At 46.2% G+C, this 26334-nt stretch overlaps 1 protein-coding gene across 3 annotated transcripts; it reads right to left on the bottom strand.

Annotated features, from left to right (window-relative positions):
• Positions 1-5436: 5436 nt before the first annotated feature.
• elovl5 (ELOVL fatty acid elongase 5) lies at positions 5437-25528 on the bottom strand. Of its 3 annotated transcripts, none has more exons than XM_056292447.1 (8): positions 25178-25528; positions 20736-20800; positions 19876-20063; positions 13986-14063; positions 13134-13305; positions 11377-11501; positions 7746-7880; positions 5437-6918 (listed from the first exon to the last, which is right to left on the bottom strand). In XM_056292447.1, exons 2-8 carry the CDS (start codon positions 20791-20793, stop codon positions 6790-6792), a joined length of 885 nt encoding a protein of 294 aa, XP_056148422.1. In that variant the 5' UTR covers positions 20794-20800; positions 25178-25528; the 3' UTR covers positions 5437-6789. The 3 variants fall into 3 exon arrangements, with proteins under 3 accessions (XP_056148422.1, XP_056148421.1, XP_056148423.1); XM_056292446.1 differs by lacking the exon at positions 25178-25528 and adding an exon at positions 24886-24962; XM_056292448.1 differs by lacking the exon at positions 25178-25528 and adding an exon at positions 24307-24459.
• Positions 25529-26334: the final 806 nt, after the last annotated feature.

The raw sequence follows: 26334 nt of genomic DNA, 5'->3' as shown, positions 1-26334 counted from the left end.
CCGGTGCCTTCCTGGTCTTCTGTCTCTGGAAGAGCTGGCGCGCGTCCTCAACACAACGTAATTTGCACATGAAAGCGATCATTGTTTTTGGTCATTAAGCCACTGTATTATTAAGAGGTCACTGAAATGAGGGATGAAACGTTGTTTTACTGAAACCCTCGTGGCAAGACAAGGTTGCTCACACCGATTCCTTTGGGATTCCCAGCTTTGAGGACCACTTAAAAGTGTAACTAGTAAGCAGCACTGTTGCCTCACAGCGAGGAAGGCCCTTGGTTTCAAACCCCAGGCCGTCCCGGGTCCTTTCTGTGTGGAGTTTGCATGTTCTCCCCGTGTCTGCGTGGGTTTCCTCCGTGTGCTTCGGTTTCCTCCCGCCATCAAAAAGACATGTAGGTCAGGGTTGATACTCCTGTCTGTGCCCCTGAGCAAGGCAATGGAAAGAAGAACTGGAGTTGGTCCCCGGGTGCTGCAGCTGCCCACTGCCGCTGTACAATAGGATGGGTTACATGCGGAGAACACATTCACTGTAACCAAACAACTACAACGACGACAATAAAGTGACTTTCTTTCTCGTTTTTTCTTCTTCTAATACCTTTTATAAAACTAACACTTGATCGTCTCTATCTGATGTACGCTGACATGACTGGTATGTTCACAACCATCCCATGAGCTCCCTGTGGCCTCAGACGTTATTCTCTGGGATCTCAGGCTCATCCTATACAGAGGTTAAAAAAAAAACCTTTCATAACCGAAAAGCTTTTTACAATCAGGGTCGAAATTATTAGGATGACTAGGATGCCAATAATTCGTCAGGGCCATGTTGCATACCGAAGGTGGTTTCAAAATGAACAGGACATCCATCTTCAGCTACGGGACTGAAGGACCACACAGTGTGAGACGGTGTTCAGAGAGCGGGCTCCAACACGGCTGAGAGGAACGCTACAGTAAACGGGCGTTTTCCTCTAGAATATACATGAACATGTTACGGGGGGGATCGACTGGGAAACTGAGTCTTCGCTAACTTTGGCCCCCTCCTCATCACAATCTCTCCCCCCTCGCGCTCTGTCGGTTCTGCTTATAAGACACCAGTGATGCCTGATCACTGATGGCGGGGCAAATTCACGTTTGCGGCGGCCTCACCCAGCACCGTCCATGCAGTGTCTTTGTCCACGTCTGTCTAAGTTTTGTCTTCGTTTGATGGCTGGGAGAGCCGGCGCTGGATCGGCCGAGGGAGCCTGGTCTGCTGCGTCCTGTGGGCCCAGGGACCACGGCCCTGACCGGCGCTGCGCCCGAAGAGGAAGCACCGAGGGCGGTCGTGACGACACGGAAGCGGGGCAGGCTAAGCTAACTGCTAGCCCGTGCAGACCGGCGGTTCCGACAGTCATCCTGGCTGGTGTTTGTTCCCCTGGACAGTGATTATTTTTTAAATGTATTTGTAATCATTTGTATGTTTTATACATTTGAAATATTGATACACTTGAACTACTAGTAGTATTGCTATTTTCTGTACGGAGACAATGTTTTGGTGTTCTTGTTGTCAGGGCCCTCTTTGAGGCCCCTGGGGATATTCCTGTCATAACAACAATGGGAAATACTTACAATTTTATAATTCTGAATTTATTTTTGTATCTCTAATTTGGGCCCTCTGATGGCCTGGCAGCCTGTCCAGGGTGTCCCCCCCCCCCCCCGCCGCCCAATGACTGCTGGGATAGCATCCCCGCGACCCTGAGAGCAGGATAGGCGGTTTGGATCATGGATGCATGGTTTAGATATATGTGTTAGTTTGGATATATGTGTTCTTGTAGTTTTTGGATATGTGTTTTCTGTCTTTGTGTTGCACTGCTGTGGGCTTGGGGGGGGGGGAATGAAACGACAAAGTGTTTCTGATTTCTAATGTGACTCTACCCTCAATGCACACGCTGACCAAAGAAAGAAAGCAGAAATGACTAGAGGGCACAGAGGAGAAGTTAGAGCTTTTATTCACACCGTCTCTTGTGACAGCTTAAATGCAACTACAAGTGAAGCTGCGTTCCTCTGTATTGGAATGGTGCAGATGACCCCTGACCGCTTCAGGTCGCTCCGGAAACCTCCCCCCAACGTTTCGACCAGTACTTCATCTCTAAACCTACGAACTACGTCTGTCATGGAAAGCACATACGCTGTCAGTGGATGAGGACATTGGCTTGACTAGTAGCTGTATGGACTTCAGGCTTGCTGCGTTTCATTCTTAAGGCATATGGGTAGCACAGCAGCAGGGCTGTGGGTCGGGGTTACGGGTACGAGTGACGTCTCAGCACAACGGGATACCAACATACTATGCACACATTTAAGTAGCAACAACCGTAAGGCAAAACGTACCGGTGTTTTTCAGGAGAACAGTCATAAAGTGTGTTGTTAGCATCTTAAGTGTTCTTAGCAGAGGCTGGATCGAATGTTAATTTGGGAAGCACATCATTTACAACATCACATACACAATATCTTTTTTTTAAAATAAATATATGGATATATATATACTGTACATCTGGTTTCAGCTACATATATCATTAAAATTCCATGTTTAAAATGCATTAAGAGGAAAGAAGGATAACCCTTTTAAATTACGAGCCAATTATTACGTAGAAACAACCGAGAAACTCACAAGTAAAATGTGTGTAACTGCACTAGGGTGAGGGGCATTTACTGAAGAAAACAGGACTAAAACGGGGGCTTTTCTATATCTCTGGTTTGCGTCCTTGTCATTATAATGTGATTATAAGTATGACCTACATCACCCACTACATGGGATAAATTCACAAGTCACATTGTACCAAACACAAGTAGTTCGAATCCTTAGACCCTGTTTACACTTGGCTCTAAAATGCGTTTTTTTTTGTGTGCGACCGGATCACAAGCGGACAGCGCTAAATACAAGTGTGAACGACCACCAAAACGTTTTGTGAGCCGGTTACTCAAACCACTTGCCGAGGTGGTCTGGGACGCATTTGACCACATATCTTTTGTAGTGTGAACGCTGATGCGTCCTGATGCGTCCCCGACAAGGACGTAACAGGAAGTCTGATCACAAGTGGTCAGCAGGACGCATCTGGAGACGCATGACAGACACTGGTGCAAACGGCGATGTGTCTCGCTGTCCACTTGTGAGCCGATCACCCAAAGCGCATTTTAAAACCAAGTGTAAACAGGGTCTGTGAGTCGCAGGGATAGATAGTAATCATCTGTTAGAAGTTGGATAGAAGGTGAATAGAAGCTGTGGTAGAACATACAAATTCCGCTGTCAAAATGCAATGTTCACTTGTTGATTTAGTTTTTGTCCGTAAAAGAAAAGGAAAAAACATGTTATTCACTAGCACGGAAGAGCCACTACCCAAGAATAAAACCATCCTGAGGAAATAAGCAGGAAATGGAACAAACCACAATGAGGTGTTTTCTTGCTAATACACCGAGGGTTTGAAGTCAAGTTCAGGAAGTGGGCTTTAAGTTGTGTTTTGTCTCTTCACAAGCGATGCTGCTCCTGTCGCTCAGACAGCAGGCTGCTGCAGCCGGGTCAGCATCACATGCAAACCCTCACATCTGCTGCACGTCGCAACCGCCTTCATGTGCAACACCTACCATCGCTTCTGGTGACTACCGAGAAAAGTCTTGCTGGATTGTACAGTTCTTTTTGCTTTTGCATCCTTCCCCTCTGCTGCACCATCTTTTGTGTAAAATATCTGTTGATGCTAAACTCAAAATTAGTTCCTATAATGGATATCAAGTGAACAGATGTGATCCCTCGTTCCCGTAGATCTTATGACATGTTGTAAAAAGGCGATTAAATTTTAAGAACAAATATTGGCCGTGCAAGTTAAATATGCCAAGTTAATGCAAACAGATATTGATATCTTAGCAGGTCTCCAAGATATATTTTATCTCTACCATACTGGATATGGCTGCCAAATTGGAGGTTAATTTCGGTTGCTGTGCACGTGAGCGTGGCCGCCTGCTGTGCCGCTCAGCTGTTTGGGAGCTGTCCAGACCAAACATCTGACCTCCAGCAGCTCCAAACAGTGGTGAGGTACATAAAAACATCAGTGCTGCTTTGGAGGATACAGCTCCAGAGAGGAGTGCACTTGATGCGGTATCGTTATTTAGTTTTCATTGGTTTTAACGAGGCAACTGATTGGCATTTGTTCACTTCAGGACAATTTGAGACAACTGCTTGTTGTCCTGTGAGGCCCATGGTGGCGGTTCAACCCCAGTCTGTGATTATGTTGACAAAATGAGGTCCTAGTGTCGCAGATTATGTTAATCTGCCTCACGGAAAAGGAGACGACTGGAACTAGTGGAAAATGTCAATGTCTCACAGCGGCATTTTCCCATAAATCTTTGAGGTTCTTGACTCAACAAGTGTAATTGGATTTGATGATCTCACATTAAATATTGTGACTTTATTTCTTTAAATATATATATTTTTTATTGAATATATATCTTCCAAAATGGCTTGATGGGGGAGAAATTAATCGGACACATTGGGATGTGTGAAATGTGGAACAAGTTTTGAAATCCTCTTCATATACTGCATGGGCGGGAAACAGGATGCCAGAGTATGCTTGGTATGGTACCCTTTTTATAAAATGCTAAAAAGAGGAGAAATGGATAGTAACTGAAGAGAGAACACTGTGCCCCAAATGGCACTATATATATATATATATATATATATATATCATCCATCCATCCATTATCCAAGCCGTTTCTCCCAATCAGGGTCGTGGGATGCTGGAGCCTATCCCAGCAGTCATTGGGCAGCAGGCAGGGAGACACCCTGGACAGGCTGCTAGGCCATCACAGGGCTAACACTTTCACACCTAGGGACAATTTAGTATGGCCAGGTCACCTGATCTTGGGGGTCGTCCCAGGTCATCCTCTGTGGGGCTCCCCTCCCATTCGTATATGATTGGGAGCCGCTATGGACACAAGGTCAAAGATCGACAATCCCTGAGCACCTTGAACCACCCGCTGAAGAGATGCCTCCATTGGATTATTTGCCTCTTCCTATAGAGCAGACATGGGCAACTGGCGGCCCGTGGGCCGTATTCGGCCCCCGTCCTCACTCAGTATGGCCAGTGGGTCAATTCCAAATATCAGTAATGTTGGTTTCACAGCCGTTGAAAACAAGCAGGCCATTTGACCACATTTGAACCAGAACTGGGCGGCACAGTGGTGCAGTGGTTAGCGCAGTCGCCTCACAGCAAGAAGGTCCTGGGTTCGAGCCCTGGGGTGGTCTACCCTTGGGGGTCGTCCCAGGTCGTCCTCTGTGTGGAGTTTGCATGTTCTCCGTGTCAGCGTGGGTTTCCTCCGGGTGCTCCGGTTTCCTCCCACAGTCCAAAGACGTAGGTCAGGTGACTCGGCCGTACTAAATTGTCCCTAGGTGTGTGTGTGTGTGTGTGTGTGTGTGTGTGTGTGTGTGTGTGTGTGTGTGTGTGTGTGTGTGTGTGTGTGTGTGTCAGCCCTGTGATGGCCTGGCGGCCTGACCAGGGTGTCTCCCTGCCTGCTACCCAATGACAGGATAAGTGGTTTAGATAATGGATGGATGGATGGATGTAGTGGCTCATCAAATCGAGCGGTTCGTGGTGAACCTGATTTGAATATCAGGTACTGGAGCCATGCATTTCAAAAGAGCAGAATTAAGTTGCACGTCACTAAATTGTGTGGTTGTATTCAGCGTCACTGCCGCTCTGCAGACACTATCATATTCAGAGATGATGAGTTATCTTCAGTGGAGAATACGTTACAGAGATTAAACGTCGTGTAATTCACTGCCAGACGAGACGGGGAGTTACTGCAAGAGGAAGACCAGCAGAAGAGGGAAACAGACTTTTCTAACACGGACAGTTTGTGAAACTTCACCTTTGTGTGTTTTAAAACAGTCTGGCAGGACCCAGATGTTGGCCAGTACCACATTCGGCAAGAGTGTTGCCGTGTTTTCATGTGACCGGGTCCCAAAGTCGGACTAAATTTGCCAAACTGGAGGAGTGGTGAAACACAAACCTGCCGGCTGCAGGTCCACTCAGTGGTAAAACTGTACATCAAAACAAAAACTATTGTGCAAATAGCCTATCGATAATCAGTCGAACCTGACCGCACTGCACGACTACACGGGGACTGAAGCAGAACAACACAGCAGAAGAGGCGAGGAGGAGACAAAAGGAAACACAAGACGCCGGCTGTGGTTATGTGTGCCCAAAAAAACCTAACAAAACAACAAAAACAAACCAATGGAAAGTCTCTACACATGATAAGTGTGACTAAGGACCGTTAAAAGCTCTTAGGTGTTATTTCTAGTTGCTCCCTTTACTGCAGGTGGAGGGCCACGGCGGGGAGGGCACCTGCAGCGCTGCCCGTGTGCTCATGTGAGCGTTGGTCTTTGGATCGTCTGTACAGAAAACGTACAACGTGTGCTTTCTTTTTCCAGGTGGCAAACGTAAAAAAAAAAAAAAAAGGAGCAGTTCGCTGAGCCATAAAGCGAGTTTGTCAGCGCCGGAGTGACTTTAATACGGGGCAGAAGCGTCGTCGTGCAGGGTCGGGCATGCTACAGTAGTCTTTGCTTCAATACCACGAGTGGTAATGTGCGCAAGGAACATGGAGAGTCTCTGGTTATATGTGGCTATGGCTTCTTTTTTTTTTTTCTTTTTTTTTTTTGTGTAGTCAAGTGAAGACTAGACTAATCTATGATCTCTCTCAAATGAAGATACTCATCCCTCCGAGCAGCGAGGCCGTGTGCTGCGACGACGGTGGGCCGTGGCGTCTCATGGGTTATTCCACCCTCAGCTTCTTCTGCGTGACGCCCTCCAGGGGCGACGCCCCGTTCGCGTGTCCATTTATTGATGCAACGGAGCCGTTCTTGTGCTCTTTCTTCTGAAACCTGCTGTGCTTCTTGTAGGTCTGATGAGACAGAGAGGGAGAGAGGGAGAGAGAGAGAGAGAGAGAGAGATGTAGATGCCATGCAGGTAAACAGCCATCTGAAGATTAGCCTGACAAATATGGCCATAAAAGACCACCTGGCGCACACATTTCTTTCCCCCCCCCCTTTTTTTTTCCCCATCGTACTTGGCCAATCGCCCCACTCTTCCAAGCCGTCCCGGTCACTGCTCCACCCCCTCTGCCGGTCCGGGGAGGGCTGCAGACTACCACATGCCTCCTCCCATGCATGTGGAGTCGCCAGCCACTTCATTTCACCTGACAGTGAGGAGTTTCACCAGGGGGACGTAGTGCGTGGGAGGATCCCGCTATCCCCCCCGAACAGGCGCACGACTGACCAGAGGAGGTGCTAGTGCAGCGACCAGGACACATACCCACATCCAGCTTCCCACCTGCAGACACGGCCAATTGTGTCTGTAGGGACGCCCGACTAAGCCGAAGGTAACACGGGGATTCGAACCGGCGATCCCCGTGTTGGTAGGCAACGGAATAGACCGCTACGCTACCCGGATGTCCTATATATCTTATTTACTTAATATGAATGATACAGGAAACACAGTGGTATTAACACTGTTTTTTTTCCCCCAGATGTACTCAAACCCAAGAATATCACAAAAAAGTAGTCAGGTGAATAATACGCCTACTAACAGCAACAGCACCAGCTGCATCTATTTGTTTGACTGCCCAAACACACTTTTAGGAGGGAAACAGAGTAGGAGTATGTTTTTCTTTCTAAAGAATATAATGTTTAATTCGACTTGGAAGAACAGACTGTGACAATCCCAGCTCACCTGGATGTAGAAGTTTGAGAAGAGGAGGATCAGCGTGACCATGTAGCCTATCTGGAAGTATAACCAGCCCCGAGGGAAGCTACACGGCCATATTACTGCACACAACGTCTGGGACATGGTCAGGAAGAACTGGATCTGTGGAGGGAAGCAGGGGACATGAATATAAATACAAATGCATGAGAGAGAGAGAGAGACAGACAGAGAGAGACAGAGGGTGAGAGAGAGACAGGGAGAGAGAGAGAGAATGCATCGTTCTCAATGCAATGGCTCAATGCACCATTGATCCAGTGCCTAAAATACTTCAAATGGAAGGTGAAAGTGTTGCATTAAAGCCAAAGAGAAAGTTGCAGAAAATAGTCGGAGAGCACTTGAACCTCAAAATAGCAGTGCCGAGGCAAGAAAGACTGCAAACATGAGCATCACCACCAGGTAACACTGGCGTGTCTTCCCTTATCTCACCATCGCACGCTCTGCTTCGTTCTTTCATTTCATCCATCCATTATCCAAGCCGCTTATCCCAATTAGGATCGCGGGGATGCTGGAGCCTATCCCAGCAGCCATTGGGCGGCAGGGGGGGAGACACCCTGGACAGGCCGCCAGTCCATCGCAGGGCCGACACACACTCACACACACATTCACACCCAGGGACAATTTAGTTCGGCCGATTCACCTGACCTACATGTCTTTGGACTGTGGGAGGAAACCGGAGCCCCCGGAGGAAACCCACACAGACACAGGGAGAACATGCAAATTCCACAGAGAACGACCCCGGACGACCCCCAAGGTTGGACTATCCCGGGGCTCGAACCCAGGACCTTCTTGCTGTGAGGTGACTGTGCTAACCACTGCGCCACCGTGCCGCCCTCTTTCATTTCAACACTTCTAATCCGAGACAGGATAACGTATGAATGTGTAAACAACAGTCCTCTTTCTCTATAAGGCCACTAAAAATGGAACACACTTACTACTGATATTAAGAATTAGATTCAATTTAAAAATCTGGCTAAAGCTAACCAAATATACAAACACTGTTCAGCAGCATGTGCTTGAGTTAGACTAGCATTTAAGGCACATGCACTTTTCATTGGGTTTTAGTTTTGCAACTTTGAACATTGCACCGTTAAAGTGTACTGTATATATACTGCAGCGAATTAGGGGGGCAGCCTGGGAGCTGCCGCCGCCAGGAAGCGAACCCATATCTCCCGCACCGTGGGCGACAGTGTTAACCAGTCGACTAAAGGTCTGACCCCTTAGCCAAGGGCTAACATGTCTACTTATCCTTGTACGTTACACTACTCCCCTCTTTCGGGAAGCGCGTCCCTGTGCTTCAGCATATCAGCTCCCTCACGCCTCTGGGCACACATGCTTCCGATGACCTCACGGTCTCACCATCCCACTTCTGACACCAATGCAGCAAATTCAGGGGGGCAGCCCAGGAACAGTCGCCACAGCTGGGACGCGAACCCGTATCTCCTACACCACGGGTGACAACGTTAACCAGTCGACTAAAGGGTCCGACCTTGGGTGTTAAGAGTAGGCAGATAGGTAAGGTCGGTTCTGTGGTCATTCAAAGGGGGAAAGCTGAGACCAATACAAACCTATGTGTGTTATCACTGGCTTGTCTTACGGTCATTAAAAGCTTGCTGGTTAACTCTGAAAGGTTGGCTGAGGAGTCCATTATTTGACCACGTCACATTGGTGTCAGAAGTGGGATGGACTTCTCTAGGCAGCAAATGTTGGCCGAAGGGCGTACGGAAATCACTGCTCTCGAAGAGAAGATCAGATGTCTGCTCTCTCTTCCAGATGGGAGCAGCGCAGTGCGGCCTCAGGAAGGGGGAGGCCTGTGCCCACCCCTGTGTTCGGTAGACACGTTGGGTAGTGTCCGAGGGGCAGAGTCCCGAGGAAATGGAAAATTTCTTCTCTTTCAGAGCAAGCCCAACGAAGAGCTCCTGCCGCGTCCTGCCCCGACCGTGCGATGAAAGACAGCCAGCCCTTCAAGCCATGGGGAAGCCACCAGAAGCAAGCTGGACATGATCCATGGAGAGGGAGCCACCAGTGGCAGCCATCAGAAGCAAGTTGGGCACGATTGGAGAGTGTGCCACCAGGGGGAAACACCAAAAGCAAGCTTGACACGATCTACAGAGAGGGAGCTTCAACCCAAGTTACTCACTGCCCCATCTGCCACTACTGGAGAGTTGAACACACCCTGCAGATGTGGTTCCAGTACAAGACTCATCAACTCTACTGAACCATAGCAACAAACAAGAGGACATGAGGCCATCCTGCCTCAGTCCCCTCCCTGCCTTTCACGTTCCAACCCCTGGCCAAGCCAAAACACTCCCTCGGTGAAGCTGGGGTGCTATGACGGGAGCTCCAGCTGGGAGAGATTCCTTGCTCAGTTCAACCTGATTACTAGGGTGATGAGATAGACAGAAAACCAGCAAGTAGTCAGCCTAGCAGCAGCCCTGGAGGGAGAAGCAAGGCAGGCGCTCCTAGACCTGGCGGCTGGAGAGATATCACTGGGGGCGCTAACCACTGCCCTGGGTCGCCGGTTTGGCAACACCCAATCACTGATCAGCCTCCAGGATCAACTCAATTCAAGACAGAGACACGGCCAGCAGAAGTTGGGTACCCTGGTGGCTGACATTCAACACCTGGTGAGCCGTGCGTATCCTGATATGCCCCCATCTGACATCCAGTGCCTGGCCTGGACTTCTTCCTACGGGCTCTACAGCCACCTTACCTCAAGCAACAGGTGCGGCTTGCCAAGCCACTCACCATTGAAGAGGCGCTGCATAGGGCAGAAGCGGTGGAGGCCATCATGGTGGAAAAAGCAGTAGCCCCAACGGCCCCAACACTGTGCCATCATGTGCGGGCACTACAGGAAAGTGAGGAGGAGCCACGCACATCCGTCCTGGCAGCACAAAGAGCGAACCATTTCTGTGCTGGGGCTGCGGGAAACCAGGGCACCAAAGACAGGAGTGTCAGAAGACAAAAAGACGCTTCTACCAACGAGTACGGAGGCCTGTCACCCAAGTAGCTGCCACTTCTGAACCAGGAAACGACCAAGGGTCCGCCTAGAGGGGGACTGGCCGGCCCATACAACCTCCCCCCTGAGTAACTGCCCCAGAGTTGTTGGACGGACTGGCTCTGGCTTCAGCCTCCATGTCTCCTGTCAGCTGAATGGCAACACCTGTATTGCCCTGGTCGACACCGGGTCCACCATCAGCTTGGTGAGACCAGGGGTCCTGGGGGAAGAAGTACAGTGGATGCCGACGGAAGTAAAGATGGAGACAGTTACAGGTCAGTGTGCTAGAATGAAGGGGAGAAGTAAGCTGACCCTGAAGATGGAAGAAACAGAAGTACAGCAAGAATTTTGGCTAGCAGACATACAAGAGGGCTGTATCCTTGGACTGGACGCTTTGTATTGTATTGTATTGTATTTGTGCATTTGTGCAAATCATGCATGTGTTTGTTTTTACTGGTAACCTTTCAAGGGATTGCAGGTGAAAATTAGCTTTAAGCTAAACCCGGTACAATACGTCACCTGGAAATATTTATGTTGTATTTAATATTGTACATGCTCCCTCACAAATAACTAAAATAAAGAGTAAATAAAGGACAGGCCCACCAGCTGTCCCTGCGTGATGTACTTCTTCCACCAAAGGTACGGCCGCATGGCCGGGATCGCCGAGAGCCCGTAGTAGGAATACATCAACACATGGATGAAGCTGTTGAGGGAGGCACCGAAGTAGGCTGATGAAGATGAGGGAGAGGCAGAAAGTCATTTGTCTTCAATGGGTAATGAGTCAATGAACAGCAAGTAACTGGCAATTTACCAGTTAGCTCATAAAAACATTTCTAAGTTTGGTCTGTCGGTCTTTAGGTGGGCTATTTATTTGGAATTTTTATGCAAAATCAACTACAACTACAACAACAACAACTACCACTACTACTACTACTACTACTACTTCCGGCTACCCCATTAGGGGTCGCCACAACGGATCATCCGGTTCCATCTCTTCCTGTCCTCTGCATCTTCCTGCATCACACCAGCCACCTGCATGTCCTTCCTAACCACATCCATAAACCTCCTCTTTGGCCTTCCTCTTTTCTCCTTTCCTGCCAGCTCCCTATTCAGCATCCTTCTCCCAATATACCCAGCATCTCTTCTCCACACATGTCCAAGCCATCTCAATCTTGCCTCTCTTGCTTTGTCTCCAAACCATCCAACCTGAGCTGTCCCTATAATATACTCATTCCTAAACCTGTCCTTCTTCGTCACTCCCAGTGAAAATCTTATCATCTTAAACTCTGCCACCTCCAAGCTCCACCTCCTGTCTTTTCATCAGTGCCACTGTCTCCAAACCATATAAAATAGCTGGTCTCACAACCATCTTGTAAACCTTCCCTTTAACTCTTGCTGGTACCCTTCTGTCACAAATCACTCCTGACGCTCTTCTCCACCCACTCCACCCTGCCTGCACTCTCTTCTTCACCTCTCTTCTGCACTCCCTGTTATGTTGGACAGTTGACCCAAAGTATTTAAACTCATACACCTTCATCACTTCTACTCCTTGCATCCTCACCATTCTGCTGTCCTCCCTCTCATTCACGCATAGGTATTCTGTCTTGCTCCTACTGACTTTCATTCCTCTTCTCTCCAGTGCATACCTCCACCTCTCCAGGCTCCCCTCAACCTGCACCATACTCTCACTACAGATCACAATGTCATCCGCAAACATGATAGCCCACTGAGACGCCTGCCTGATCTCATGCAAAATCAACTAGTGGGATAAAAAGGAATTGCCCCTTGTGGACATTGTTGTAACTGTATCTAGACCGATAAAAATAGTCAATGCAAACCTAAAGCAGTGATGGCAACGAAACAGTAAAACGCACTGTCGGGAAATAATCCTATTTCATTTGTTAGAAAAATGACAAATTATTGGTGTATGCAGCCAAATGTCACTGACACCGCTTTCTAGCCAATTATTAAGCAACTAAATTTGTGGGAAAACACCTGGGAAAAAAGAAAGAAAAAGGAAAGAAGGTTAAATCAGTTCATCTGGATACAACGTTTATTTACATGAGTGACAAAACATATCTGTCAGTAAACATTGCATCCAGATGAACTGATTCAACCTTTGATTTTCCTACCTGGATTATTGAGCATGCATCAAGACAACAAAAGGAACGTTTGTAGTCATCAATACATTATCAGCTGTTTTGTGTCATTTTAGTCTTTGCGGAAAAAGGCTCTTTTGAGATCGAGGGTGCTAATGTTCGTGGCCCTGAATTACTTAGGCATCTCTACAGCTAAATCGCAAACGCAATTACTTGAGTGTTTTGGGTTACTGGAGGGTGAAGTTGTTTAAACCCACTCACAGTGACCGCAGGGAACCCAGTTCATGACAAACCACCAGATGTTGAGCATGCTGGCGTGGTGGTAGATGTGCAGGAATGTGATCTGGTGGTTGTTCTTTCGCAGTATGAAGAAAATGGTGTCCATGAACTCGATGAGCTTGGAGAAGTAGTACCACCACAGCACGTTTATGATCTGAGAAGAGACCAAGCAAAGCACAGAGGATTCAGATCCCAATACAAAACATTATCATCATCATCATCATTTTTAATTATCTGTTTTCTTTTACCATGGACGACCTTTGCCAGTGTGGTTAGTATACTGTTGTGTATATCCGAAATTTCGTTTCCAGAAAGCCCAAAATGTTTAATACATGCAAAGGAATAAGCAGTCATGTGTCCTTAGGCTCTTTATGGCTCTGGATAAATCATAAAAGCAATCTGTAGTAAAAAGACATCAATAAATCCCTTTTTTTTATCATTGCAGAAATACAAACCAGTGCACATTTCACTATGGGCTGGGTTTTCTCCTAGACACGCAGGCCCACGAGGGACGTTAAAGAGAATCATCATAATGACATGGCACGGATTAAATTGACTCTCTGTCTCTGCAGCTTATCTGCAGGGATTTGCAGGTAGTGGCCCATATAAACTAAAGATTTAGATTTGGAAAATAAAAAAAGAGAGAATACACAACTTGCTGAAAGGCAAGTTACAGCAGTTCGCGTCTGCACTCGTCCCATACATGGCAATGAGAAAAAAAATGGTTGAATCATTATCTTATTGTATATTTGTGATATTTACCAAAGATATTACAACAAAACTGCTCGGCAATAAACATAAAGAGGCCGTAAATGGCCGGTCTAACCGTCTCACCTTGTTGTCTGCTTCTCCTGCACTGTGTGTGTCCTGACAATAGAAGTTGTAACCTCCATACCACACAGCAGTGACCATCTGAAGACAGAAGGATTTCACACAAATGATAAATGGATAAAGTGTGTGCAAAAACTCATGCACCAAATCCTGAGTACATAAACCATATTTATACACACAAAACATACTCAATGTACTGACAAAAATATGAAAAAATGTGAGTTCTGGCAAACAATGTGGCTATTTTATTTATTTCAAATGATAAAAGTAGAAAGAAAGACAGATGGATGGACAGATAGACAGACAGAGACAGACAAATAACCTCAATATACTTTGGTGTCATGCTATTATGACCCATTGTTTAAATACCCACTGTGACTGGTGAACAGTTACTACATTTTGTTAACAGAGGACTTGTTCATGCATTCTGTCATATTTATACTAACAAAAGCTTTGCCTTTATTCTGTCAACACCGTGACCCCTTAAACAATGCAAGGGGCATTTCTAAAGTTTATGCGCGCTTATGCTCGCCTGGTGAGATGAAACACTAAAGGTTGGGCAATTGTTTGAACAAAAGGATCAAAATGATGGTAAATGAATTAAAGCAGCATGATCTCAGTATGTTTCACACATAACTTGACAAAATGCCACTTCACCATGTATCACCCGCCTACCTTCATGTTACCCAAAGTAATATTAAAGCTAGGGCTTTGCTAGATTCATTTGTTAATTTATCACTTACTGCTGACACTGTTCCTAGCGGGGTTTTTTGGGGCCCCCCCCTTCCCCCCCAATATTGTATCCAGCCAATTACCCCACTCTTCCAAAGCCATCCCGGTTGCTGCACCACCCCCTCTGCCGATCCGGGGAGGGCTGCAGACTACCACATGCCTCCTCCACTACATGTGGAGTCATCAGCCGCTTCTTTTCACCTGACAGTGAGGAGTTTCGCCAGGGGGATGTAGCACGTGGGAGGATCCCGCTATTTCCCCCAGTTCCCCCTCCCCCCTGAACAGGTGCCCTGACCGACTAGAGGAGGCGCTAGTGCAGCGACCAGGACACTTATCCACGTCCGGCTTCCCACTCGCAGACACGGACGATTGTGTCTGTAGGGACACCTGACCAAGCCAGAGGTAATGCAGGGATTTGAACCGGCCTTCCCCTTGTTGGTAGGCAACGGAGTAGACCACCACGCCACCCGGACACCCTGTTCCCAGCAGTTTTAAGACAGCTGTAGTCAAACCTCTCCTTAAGAAACTGCATCTCGTTCCAGGGTCTCTTAATATATACCTTAGATATACCTCAGCACCAAATCCCCTCACAGTCCACCCTCTCTCACACTGACTCCTGTCTGTCTGCAAGTAAAGTCTGGATGCAGCAAAACCTTCTCAAACTCAACAGTGACAAAACTGAACTTCTCTTTATTGGCTCCAAGTCCACTCTCAGCCAAATCAACAACCTCACACTCACAATCGATGGCACTAATGTCTCCCCTTCCTCCCAGGCACACAACCTGGGTGTGATCCTTGATCCCACCCTCTCCCTTGAGCCCCATATCTGCCAAATGGTCAAATCCTCCTTCTACCACCTTCACAACATTGCGAAAATAAGACCCTCTCTCACACGCCCTGCTGCTGAGACACTGATCCATGCCTTCATCTCCTCCCGCCTTGATTACTGCAACTCACTCCTCTATGGCATCAGTGCTAGCTCTATCAAGAGACTCCAATTGGTCCAGAACGCATCCGCCCGACTTTTAACTTTCACCAAATCCTGGCACCACATCACCCCAGTCCTAAAAGACCTCCACTGGCTACCCATCTCCCACCGGATCAATTACAAAATCCTGGTTCTTTCTTATAAAGCCCTTCACAAACTGGCTCCCCCATACCTCTCCACTTCAGCCTCCCTTCTCTCTACCCCCAGGTCCAACCTCCGTGGCTTTGGTGACCGAGCCTTCTCCAGGGCAGCTCCCAGGCTTTGGAACTCACCCCCCCAAATCATTAGAGACTCAGAATCCCTCCAACTCTTCCAATCCCCTCTCAAGACACACCTCTTCTCTATTGCCTTCTCGTGCCCCCCCCCCGTGTCCTCTCATCCACCCCTAATTTGAGGCAGACTAAGGACCGAGCACTCGACCTGCTGCCCCTCCTCTTGGAACTCCATCCCCAAGCACATCAGACACTGCTGCAATCTGCCCACATTCAAGTCATCAATCAGGACTCACCTCTTCAGACATGCTTTCATCTGTGATTTATGATGTTTGTTTTTCTTCCCCTTTTGTATGTGTTTAAGGGGGAGAGCACTGCTGGCGTCGTGTGTGGCTGCTGCTTCTCCCTCTCATAGTCCCCCCTTTCCACCCGATCCTTTATGTCTGTTATGTTTATCTGTTGTCTTGTTTCACCCCGTTTATCGTAAAGCGACTTTGAGTGTTATAAAAGTGCTATATATGTTTAATTTATTATTGTTATATATTATAACTATTGACCAGTCTCTAATCTTCCATTCTTTTCTTAAGTACTAGAGAGATTTGTGTATCAACAACTTCTGACCCATATAGAAGAAAACTATCTATATGAATCTTTTCAATCGGCTTTCATGGCCTGTCACTCCACTGAAACTGCTCTGACCAGAGTGGTGAATGATCTTCTACTTGCTATAAACTCTGATTCCACCTCTGTGCTTCTACTACTGGACCTCAGTGCAGCCTTTGACACCAGTGATCACTGTATACTATTAGACAGACTAAATTGTAATTTTGATGTCTCTGGCTTAGCTCTCTCTTGGCTTAAGTCCTACTTATCTGGAAGAACACGTTGTGTCTGCTATAATAATATTATATCGAAATTCTCTGCCGTTAAATATGGCGTACCTCAGGGCTTGGTTCTTGGCCCTCTACTTTTCTCTCTTTATATTTCACCTCTTGGCCAACTTATATGCAGTCATGGAATAAATTTCCGTTGCTATGCGGATGATACTCAGCTGTATGTTTATGACGATCTTACTCAAATAACTTATTTAGAGGCCTGCTTGGCTGCTGTGAAAAACTGGATGTCACTAAATGTCCTGCTTTTAAATTCGGATAAAACCGAGATGCTGGCCATTGGCCCTGCTTGACACAGACACCAATTTGATCAAGTAACAATAGCAATTGACAAGTCCGTGATTTCACAAAGTGTGGCAGCCAAGAATCTTACCGTTACATTTGAGCCCAGCCTTTCCTTTGATAAACACATTAAAGAAATCACCAAGACTGCCTTTTTTTCACTTATGTAACAGCTAAAATTCAGTCTTTCCTGTCCATGGCTGACACAGAGACTCTAATACATGCATCTGTTTCACCCAGACTTGATTACTGTAATGTTCTGTTTTCAGGTCTGCCACATGCTAGTACTAAAAGTTTTCAGATGGTTAAAAATACTGCATCTAGAATTCTAACTAAAACTAGAACATTTGACTATATTAGACCAATTCGTGTCTCCCTCCATTGGCTTCCAATACATGTTAGATCAGACTTCAAGGTGCCTCTGCTGACTTATAAAATCCTAATTGGGCTTGCCCCATCATACCTGTCTGATCTCCTTCAACTGTACATTCCACCTCGAGCTCTCCGCTCTCAAAATACAGGGCTCCCGTGTGTACCCAAATTTAAAAAGAAGTCAGCTGGTGGCAGGGCCTTTTCCTATCAGGCCTCGTTCTTGTGGAATAACCTGCCTGCTGCTGTCAGACAATCCGAGTCTGTTGAGTCCTTTAAACTGCCTTAACCTACAATTAATTGCCTTTAACCTGAGTATTTCATAACCTGTATTGCATGGCAGGTCGGTTTCTGTCTTAATGACTTTACCAAGCACTGTTCCGCCAACAAGATTATAGAGTATAGATTACTGACTATTGCAAACTGTTCTCTTCCCTCACATCCTTTCTCTTTCTCTGAATGAGGTATTCTCCTTTCTCTTCTTCTGTGTGTGTGAATGGTGTGATGTGAGTCTCCCCTGTGTGCACGTGTAGTCTGTCCTCCTCCCAGGTCTACATGGTTATGGTGGTCGCTGCCTGGACACTGCTTGGCATCCTCCTCATCACATTTGTTTTATAAATATCTTGTAAATCCAAGAGTCTGTCCTTCTGTCAGGTCTACATGGTGATAGTTGTCACGTGGCTCAGGTCCTAGGCTGTTCTGGTGGCATCTGGACGCTGCTTGGCATTCTCCTCATCATATTCTTCATATACCTTATAATTCCATTATAATTCTGTTATCCTCTTTCAATGTTGTATTCTGCAAATTGTGTTTTATTCTGCACACACAACACCCACTGCACGTCTGTCTGTCTTGGCAGAAAGATCTCTCCTCTGTTGCTCTCCCTGAGATTTCTTCCTATTTTTTCTCCTTTTTTAGGGAGTTGTTCCTTATCCAATGTGAGGGCCTAAGGACAGGATATTGTATTGCTGTAAAGCCCACTGAGGCAAATTTGTCATTTGTGATAATGGGCTATACAAATAAAATTGACTTGACTAGATTAAGAACATTAAGGCCTTATTTTAGAAAACCAATCAAAAACATGCCAAGGTAAAAGTGAACAGACCCATTGGTCTGGGTACAGATGCAAAGAGGGATGATAGACCACGGATAAAATACGAGAACCTCTTATAGAAAGCTTCATGACATTTGTGACATTCTTTCTCTAATTTTTCTCTGCAAAGACAATAGCCCAGCCCTATTTGCATCCTGTATATCAAGTAAAGGGATATTGCAATGTCCTGATATTGATTGTGCTGCTATTGATGCACCATCTGCTCCAATCTAACAAAGCTTTTCTAATTAATTTAGAAGCCAAGAAATTGTCACCGGTATTGAACCGAACACAGACCGAAGGGAAGATCCGTTTGCAAGCAAAACATATTTTCCAACACAATGGCATCGAAAGATCCTTCCTTCATTCTTCTCCTCTAAGCCTGACATTCTGAACTGTACAAGGAAACTGCCTCGCAATTTAATTACAGCTATTATGAGATTATAAGCACTGTAGCCTGGAAAGCTCAACCAAAAAAAAAACCCAGGCTGACGGGGACTTTGATTCACATCAGGTGGCATTGATTTCGCAGTACCAAAAGTTCACCCCATGGCAGGGGCACTGTCAGAGTACAAGGTTTAATGAATCACACAGCGTGAGCCAGGAGAGGTCGAGCTGAGCCAAGCCCGGCTCCTCTGGGAGCTTACGCAACGCAGACACAAAGACAAGCCGCTGAGACTTCAGGTTTACAGGCTCTTATCAGAGCAACATTTTGAAGTAAAATACCCAGGTTTCTTTAGGGGAAGCCAATAGACAAGCAGATCCCACTGCAGTTTGTCCCCACTAAATGCTCCAACTACACATCTCGGTTGTAAAGCACTGTGGCATGATCATTTCATTCATTGGTGGAGAATATATCTATCGATTTCCCCTATTTAGTTGGCTGTTTATGTAAAATGGCAGTTTTTCCCAGCAAAACAATAGAGGGCTGTACGTTTGTGTTTGAGGACATATGAGGGATTTGATTGTCGAAACAATGAGCCTGTCAGTGTCCAGCTGTGTCTCCCTCCCCCCCACCACCCCACCAGCAGCATTGTTTTTCATGGTGGTGGCTTTCTCAGCGAAAGACACAAATAGCTGCTGGTCTATGTCTAATCTGAGTCCAGCGCGGACGTGAAAATCCCACAGTTGTGGACAGCTACCTGAGTAAATAGTGAATATGCAACTCTTGGGGTGTGGGTGTGTGGGGGGGGGGTCACTGTCACGTCTCGCCACTCACTTCCCTCTTATCTATCTGCTGTGCAGCACTGCAGTGATTCCCTACTCCCTCTGCCCAGTTCGGTGTGTCTAGCGGTGCCTGTCGACGATGGCCGGCCCCGCTTACCTCATAGAACATGTAGAAGGACAAAAGCGTGAGGCCCAGATTGTACACCACCAGGAGTCCTCTGCAGGAGAACGGCTGCCGCTGTCTCATGTACTTGGGTCCTATCCACACAATGAGGAGGTACATGATGGTCAGCGCGAAGGTTGGGGGGTAGTTGTCCAAAAGCAGCCATCCCCGGACCCGCTGATCTGGAAAGCGTTTTGTCAGAGAGACATGTTTGCTTTATACCTGCTGCTGATATAGGACATGTTAGGCAGAGATGGGGCAGGTAAAGTCTGTTTTTTTCTGGCAAAAGCGGGTGAATTGGAGTCAATGGGGAGGATAGTCAAGGCTCAGCGTTTTCGGTTTTTATTTTTCAAAGCCACCCAGTATGCCGAATTTCGCCACAAGAGGACACTGTTACATAACCTCACACGAACAGGAACAACTTTCAATCTGTGGAAACATAAAATCCGGGTGAAAATCAGTTTAAACCGATCTGCTCCTTTCAAAAAATCTGGGTATTTTTCGGTGAAAATCGGTAAAACCCGAAAACGCTGAGCCTTGAGGATGGTAGACATCTAGATCAAGATAGTAGACATAAAGACTAGACCAAGGGGTGTGTTAGCTTAACACTCTGGAGGATCATGTAAGTAACATGAGGGTGCAAAAAAAAAAAACAAACTCTCTGGCATTCTTCTATGAAACCATGACCTGTAAACCATGCAATGAAAGATGTGAGATAAAGGTTGAAGGCAGTGTATTGTTCAAGTTACGGCTTGTCAACACAACGATACGACTGACACATAGGTGGCACGACGTTATCACCACACTAATGGAAAATACTCAGGTGAATATTTGAGTTTTGTCAAAGAATTTACCTCTGGGCCCCATCCATGATTCTATGTAGGCGTTCAGTTTATGATTAAAACTCTCCATTTAGCACCTAAAAAAGACACAACGGATAAGAAAAAGATGACAAACATCCAAGTCGTACTCAGGAGTAGCTGACATGCATCCAGTGCTCAGTTGTATTTGCTCATATCATAGCTGCTCTAAAATAAATAGAGGTTTGAATTTTTTTACAAAACTCATTCAACTGACAGCTAACCTAGCCAACATTTAGTTATCAGACCAAAGTTTTTGACACACAGACAAAAGTCACATGTAAGACGATCCACAAATACAGCTGTAGAAGCACTAACAATACGTACAAGAATTGCTTGCATGGGTTTCAGAATCAGAAACACTTTGCCGTTTCATTTCATGCACTTGTGCACATGAAATGAAAGGAAACAATTTCCCCCAGCCCACAGCAGTGCAACACAAAGACAAAAACACATATCCAAAACTACAAGAGCTACAAGAACACATATATCCAAACTACCACATACTATATCCAAACTAAAAAACAAAATCACATCCAGGAGAACAAACACCAGCCAGGATGCCTGTCAGAACTGCCAGTCTGCATGGGCTAGCAGTTAGCTTAGCCTGCCCCGCTTCCGTGTCCTATCAGACCGCCCTTGGTGTTTCCTCTTCGGGCACAGCTCCGGTCAGGTACGTGGTCCTTGGGCCCACAGGATGCAGTACACCAGGCTCCCTCAGCCAATCCAATGCTAGCTCTCCCAGACAGACACTTTTGACACACCTCCCTGCACTCCACACGGCCGCTAGACCGCCCTCCGTGTTATCGAAACTTCCGGTCTACATGGGCTAGCAGTTAGCTTAGCCTGCCCCGCTTCCGCATCCTGCCAGATCGCCCTCGATGTTACTGCTTCAGGCACAGCTCCAGGCAGGGCCGTGGTCCCTGGGCTCACAGGACACAGCACAACAAGCTCTCCCAGCCGATCCAGCGCCAGCTCCCCCAGCCATCAAACAAAGACAGAACTTAGATGCAGATGTGGATCAAGACACTGCATGGACGGTACTGGGTGAGGCCGCTACAAATGTGAATTTGCGCTGTCATCTTTGGATAATGGCTGGATAACTCTGTATCACTCCAAGCTATGCCACTTTACAGCCATGATTTCTTCATTTCCTGCATTTCCCATTCTTGTTTCAAACTATTCATTTCACTCAGTCCAGTTACATCATGACACATTAACAGTGGTGGAAGAAGTACTCAGCTCTTTTACTTAAGTAAAAGTAGAAATACCACAGTGCAGAAATATTGTTAGAAGTAAAAGTCCTGCATTCAAAATTTGACTTAAGTAAAAGTACAAAAGTATTAGGATCAAAATATATTTAAAGCACCAAAAGTAAAAGTACTCATTGTGCAGAAGGGCCCATTTCAGCTGGAGCCTATGATTACTGGGATAGGCTCCAGCATCCCCGTGACCCTGAGAGCTGGATAAGCGGTGCAGATAATGGATGGATGGATGGAAATATTACTTTATTGTATTATAATTATTGATGCATTAATGGATAGTTAATGTTGCAGCTGGTCAAGGAGGGGCTTATTTTAACTACTTAGGATACTACTGGGCAGCTTGTGACCCCCTCCCCATCAATATAGTCTTATCTTAATCTATAATACTCCGCATTTATTTGTTGATTATATTTTATATTGTTAATAAGTAAAGGTATTAAATAAATGTAGTGGGGTAAGAAGTACAACATTTGCCTCCAAAATATAATGGAGTAGAAGTATAAAGTAGCAGAAAATGGAAACGCTTAAGTAGAGTGCAAGTACCTCAAAATTGTGTTTAAGAACAGTACTTGAGTAAATGTACTTAGTTACTTTCCACCACTGCACATTAACACAGTGTGCTACTATACACTGTCTACACCTGCCTCTGTAGCTGCAACCACACTGGCATACCGCCATAATATAGAATCTACATAGATGCTGAACGGATGCACATTATATATATTTTGCTTGACCCTGCCATCCTTGTATCATGTGTGTCAGTGTGCATTATGAAACTGCAAATTGTGCATTATTTCAGTAACAAATACACACAGGCAAGCTCTGCACATTCAAAGTGCCCGGCCAAGCAATGTGACCCATTCAAATGTCAGACTTTTCCAAGGGCAGTATCTGGCTCATGTCCGCTGTAAGTCTCTTTGTATGTCTTTCTTGATGCAGAGGGTTTGTGGGAACCTGAGGTGAAAATAGGACACAACTCTACTAATTCAGGGTTACCAGAATGACCCCGGACATCAGAGACAATAATGTGACAGGCTTTGGGCTAGACTTCTCAAATTTAGCTAAAGCAGCCTAATTCAATCCCCATGTAGCTCTTGTACAACCCGTTTCTACCACTTATGGATATTATCATTACAGTTGAAGAGGTCCACCACTAACAATGGCACAACTGCATACATATATATAATATGCATAATATACATTGATCTTACTTAAGATACTGAAATATTATGTTGAACTCATGTAAACACTATGATTAGATTATAATAATCTGAGTAACATCCAACGTGTAACATGAGTAACATCCATTATGATAGACGTGTACTGTATAATAGGAATGAACTCTGGCTAAGTAAACACTGGACAGCAGATGAAATACATAGCAATTTGAAAGCAGTGAATAGCTATCCAGTGTTAAACACATGGTGGATGAATAAATACCAGATGTGTAGATTACACCACCTACACCAACAACTGCATTATACCAACCCCTTGTTTATAATGAGGGCCATTTGTCAGGTAGTATAGGCATGGCGCACAAAAACTTTATACAGAAACAACATTATCAGGAAGACAAATAGTAGATTTTGAACAATCGGTGTCTATTTCTTTTCTCATCACTTCAGTAAGGATGCAGGAGCCTTACTGAGCACTGAAGAGACAAGATCTGCAGCTCTCCAACAGACTTTCAGCTTCAACTTTTCTGCAGGAGACCATTACAATATAAGCAATACCCTGACCTATATATATATATATAATCCAGCGAGTCAAGTAAATTCTTGACAGCTGACAACTGCTTATGGCATGAAACAGGCTTGCACTGAGAATTTACTTGACTCAATGGATTATTCTGCTCCTTATTTGTCGAGCACTTTTCCTATCGTTGAGTGCTTCTTTTAACAAAGTTATATATATATATGTATATACATATATAAAGAATTTACTTGACTCACTGGATTATTCTGCTCCTTATTTGCTGAGCACTTTTCCTATTGTTGAGTGCTTCTTTTAACAAAGTTATATATATACATATATAAAGAATTTACTTGACTAACTGGATTATTCTGCTCCTTATTTGTTGAGCACTATCCCTATCGTTGAGTGCTTCTTTTAACAAAGTTATATATATATATACATATATATATACATATATACATACATATATAAAGAATTTACTTGACTCACTGGACTATTCTGCTCCTTATTTGTTGAGCACTATCCCTATCGTTGAGTGCTCCTTTTAACAAAGTTATATATATATATATATATATATATATATATAAAGAATTTACTTGACTCACTGGATTATGTATAAATCCAAACTCCAGCTGCTTCTTTCTTCTTGCACTAATCACTTTTCTGCCAGACAACATCCCTCTGTACCAGCCTCGCCTTAGTACGCCGTCCTTTACACTACCTTGCGCTGTCTCCATTAGCTTCATGATCTCCATTAGCTTCATGATCTCCGTTATCTCCATTAGCGCATATTACCTTGCATTAGCATGCATTAGCTTACATTAGCTTACATTAGCTTGCACGGGCGGGCGTCAGACATCGCGGTGAGCCGGCTCAAAAGTAGCGCGGAGCAACGCGGGACGCATCCCGTCGCGTCTCCATCCCTTCCCCCCCGGTCGGCGCACATCGCCAACACCCATCCGAAGTTGCCGTCTTCCGCCGGCACTTTTCAGCCAAAACGACGACTTTTTTTGGGGGGTGTTTGCTTTTTTTTTGGTACGACCGGCGGCTCAGCAACAGAGCCATCGCATCCCGCCGCTCTCTTTAGCGGAGCACGCGCTGTACACCATAGAAAAACCACAATTTCATTTAAAGACACACAAACATATATATACACATATATATATACGTTTAAAGGCGCGTACGTAGACAAACTAACGCCGTCTTATCCGGTTCCCCTTCCCCTCCGGGCGCCCGCGTCTCCTCTTTCCGGACAGCGTAGAGGTCACCGGTTTCCAGCATCCCCCCCTCCCCTCCCCTCCCCTCCCCAACTACCCGCCGCTCTGACGCCATTCTGGGAAAAGAAGCGGAAAACCCGCTCCCGCCCCCCGCTCTTCGGATTTAAAGTACAACAAAACGCAACGAACACATTTAGGGGGGAGTGGGGAAGGGGAAGTATAGCCGCCGCCGGGGGGGGGGGGGATTTTATCACCTTACCTCCGCGGAAACGAGAGTGTGGCAAAACCTCGGCTCGTCCGGTCCCGATGTGAACGCCTCGGCGTGGCTCGCGGAGCGCTGAGTGGGAGGAACGCGCGCGGACTGGCCCGCTGCCCTGCGCGAGCGGGGCCCCCCGGTTGCAAAAAAAAAGAAAACGTGCCAGAGAGACACAGAGAGAGATGGAAGGATACGCCGATGCCCGCGGAGGGCCCCGGGGATCGGCGCACGATTACACAACCTGGGGCAGGTCAAGCGTTTATTGGGGTTGGGTGTTCCCTTTTTTTGTTCTTGTTGAGGTGTATTTATCTGAGGAGCAACGTGAGTTTTTAACCCATAAGGAACCCATTTTTTTTGGGGGGGGGGTGTCCCTCACTTCTACAAGGGGCCCCGTTTCAGATTGGGGGTTCAGGGTTAAGGATAGGCATGTGGCTCTGACGGTTAAGGGGCTCGTAGGGAATGATTGTAGTCAACGAGGGGGGTCCTCGCAAGTATAGCAGAACGAAGCGAGAGTGTGTTAGCTGAATCACTGGCTGCTGCAGAAACAGGGTCAGAACAATGGCGTGTCCGTGTAATTTTGAAATAAATGTATGACACTTCTGTTGGCCCGAGGACAGTCGATGACGTGTGAGGAAAGTATTTATCGGATTGCTTCAAAACGCTCCTCGCTTGACTTTGACACACCTAAACGGATTCCTCTGGAATCTGTGCGGGTCAGTAGTCACATGCCTTTGCACGACAGACCTGTGACTAACCCAAGTGTTGAAATGAGTAAACCAGTGACTGCAGGCTGCAGAAAACCGTCTATGAACCTTGGCCCCATTTCATGTTTTAAGACCCCACATCCTGCAAATAAAAAAACCGCTTCTCGTCACAAAATGAAGCACTGCGGACATCTTTAAATCCCATGAGTCATCCCACCCAGAATACCGGCTAGGTGGGCAACGCAGCTCTTGTGCTCGCTATTTCCGTAAGCATGTGGGTTTAATCATTGTCTAGTGAGGACAAGTAAAGCGGTGTTGTCCACCCTGCCACGGATCAGCACAGGAACATGAAGTCACTGTCGCCACCTAATGGATGGAAAACCAGGTGAACAACAAACTAAGTGTCCTGTCACGAGCCAGATCTCACCAAAGCATGAAGAACCTGCCCAGAGGCCA

Source organism: Lampris incognitus, chromosome 13 (assembly GCF_029633865.1).
Source record: "Lampris incognitus isolate fLamInc1 chromosome 13, fLamInc1.hap2, whole genome shotgun sequence".
In the NCBI taxonomy this organism is placed as follows: Eukaryota; Metazoa; Chordata; class Actinopteri; order Lampriformes; family Lampridae; genus Lampris; species Lampris incognitus.
The sequence above is the reverse complement of the archived record's forward strand: the minus strand, read 5'-3'. Positions and strand labels throughout refer to the sequence as shown.

Bases quoted from the DNA above. Each gene is read 5' to 3' on its own strand.
- elovl5 (XM_056292447.1), bottom strand. From the start codon at position 20,793: ATGGAGAGTTTTAATCATAAACTGAACGCCTACATAGAATCATGGATG. The intron at 20,064-20,735 runs GTAAATTCTTTG...AACGCTTTCCAG, and splicing joins ATCATGGATGGGGCCCAGAG to ATCAGCGGGTCCGGGGATGG. The intron at 13,306-13,985 runs GTGAGACGGTTA...GTCTCTTCTCAG, and splicing joins CAGGAGAAGCAGACAACAAG to ATCATAAACGTGCTGTGGTG.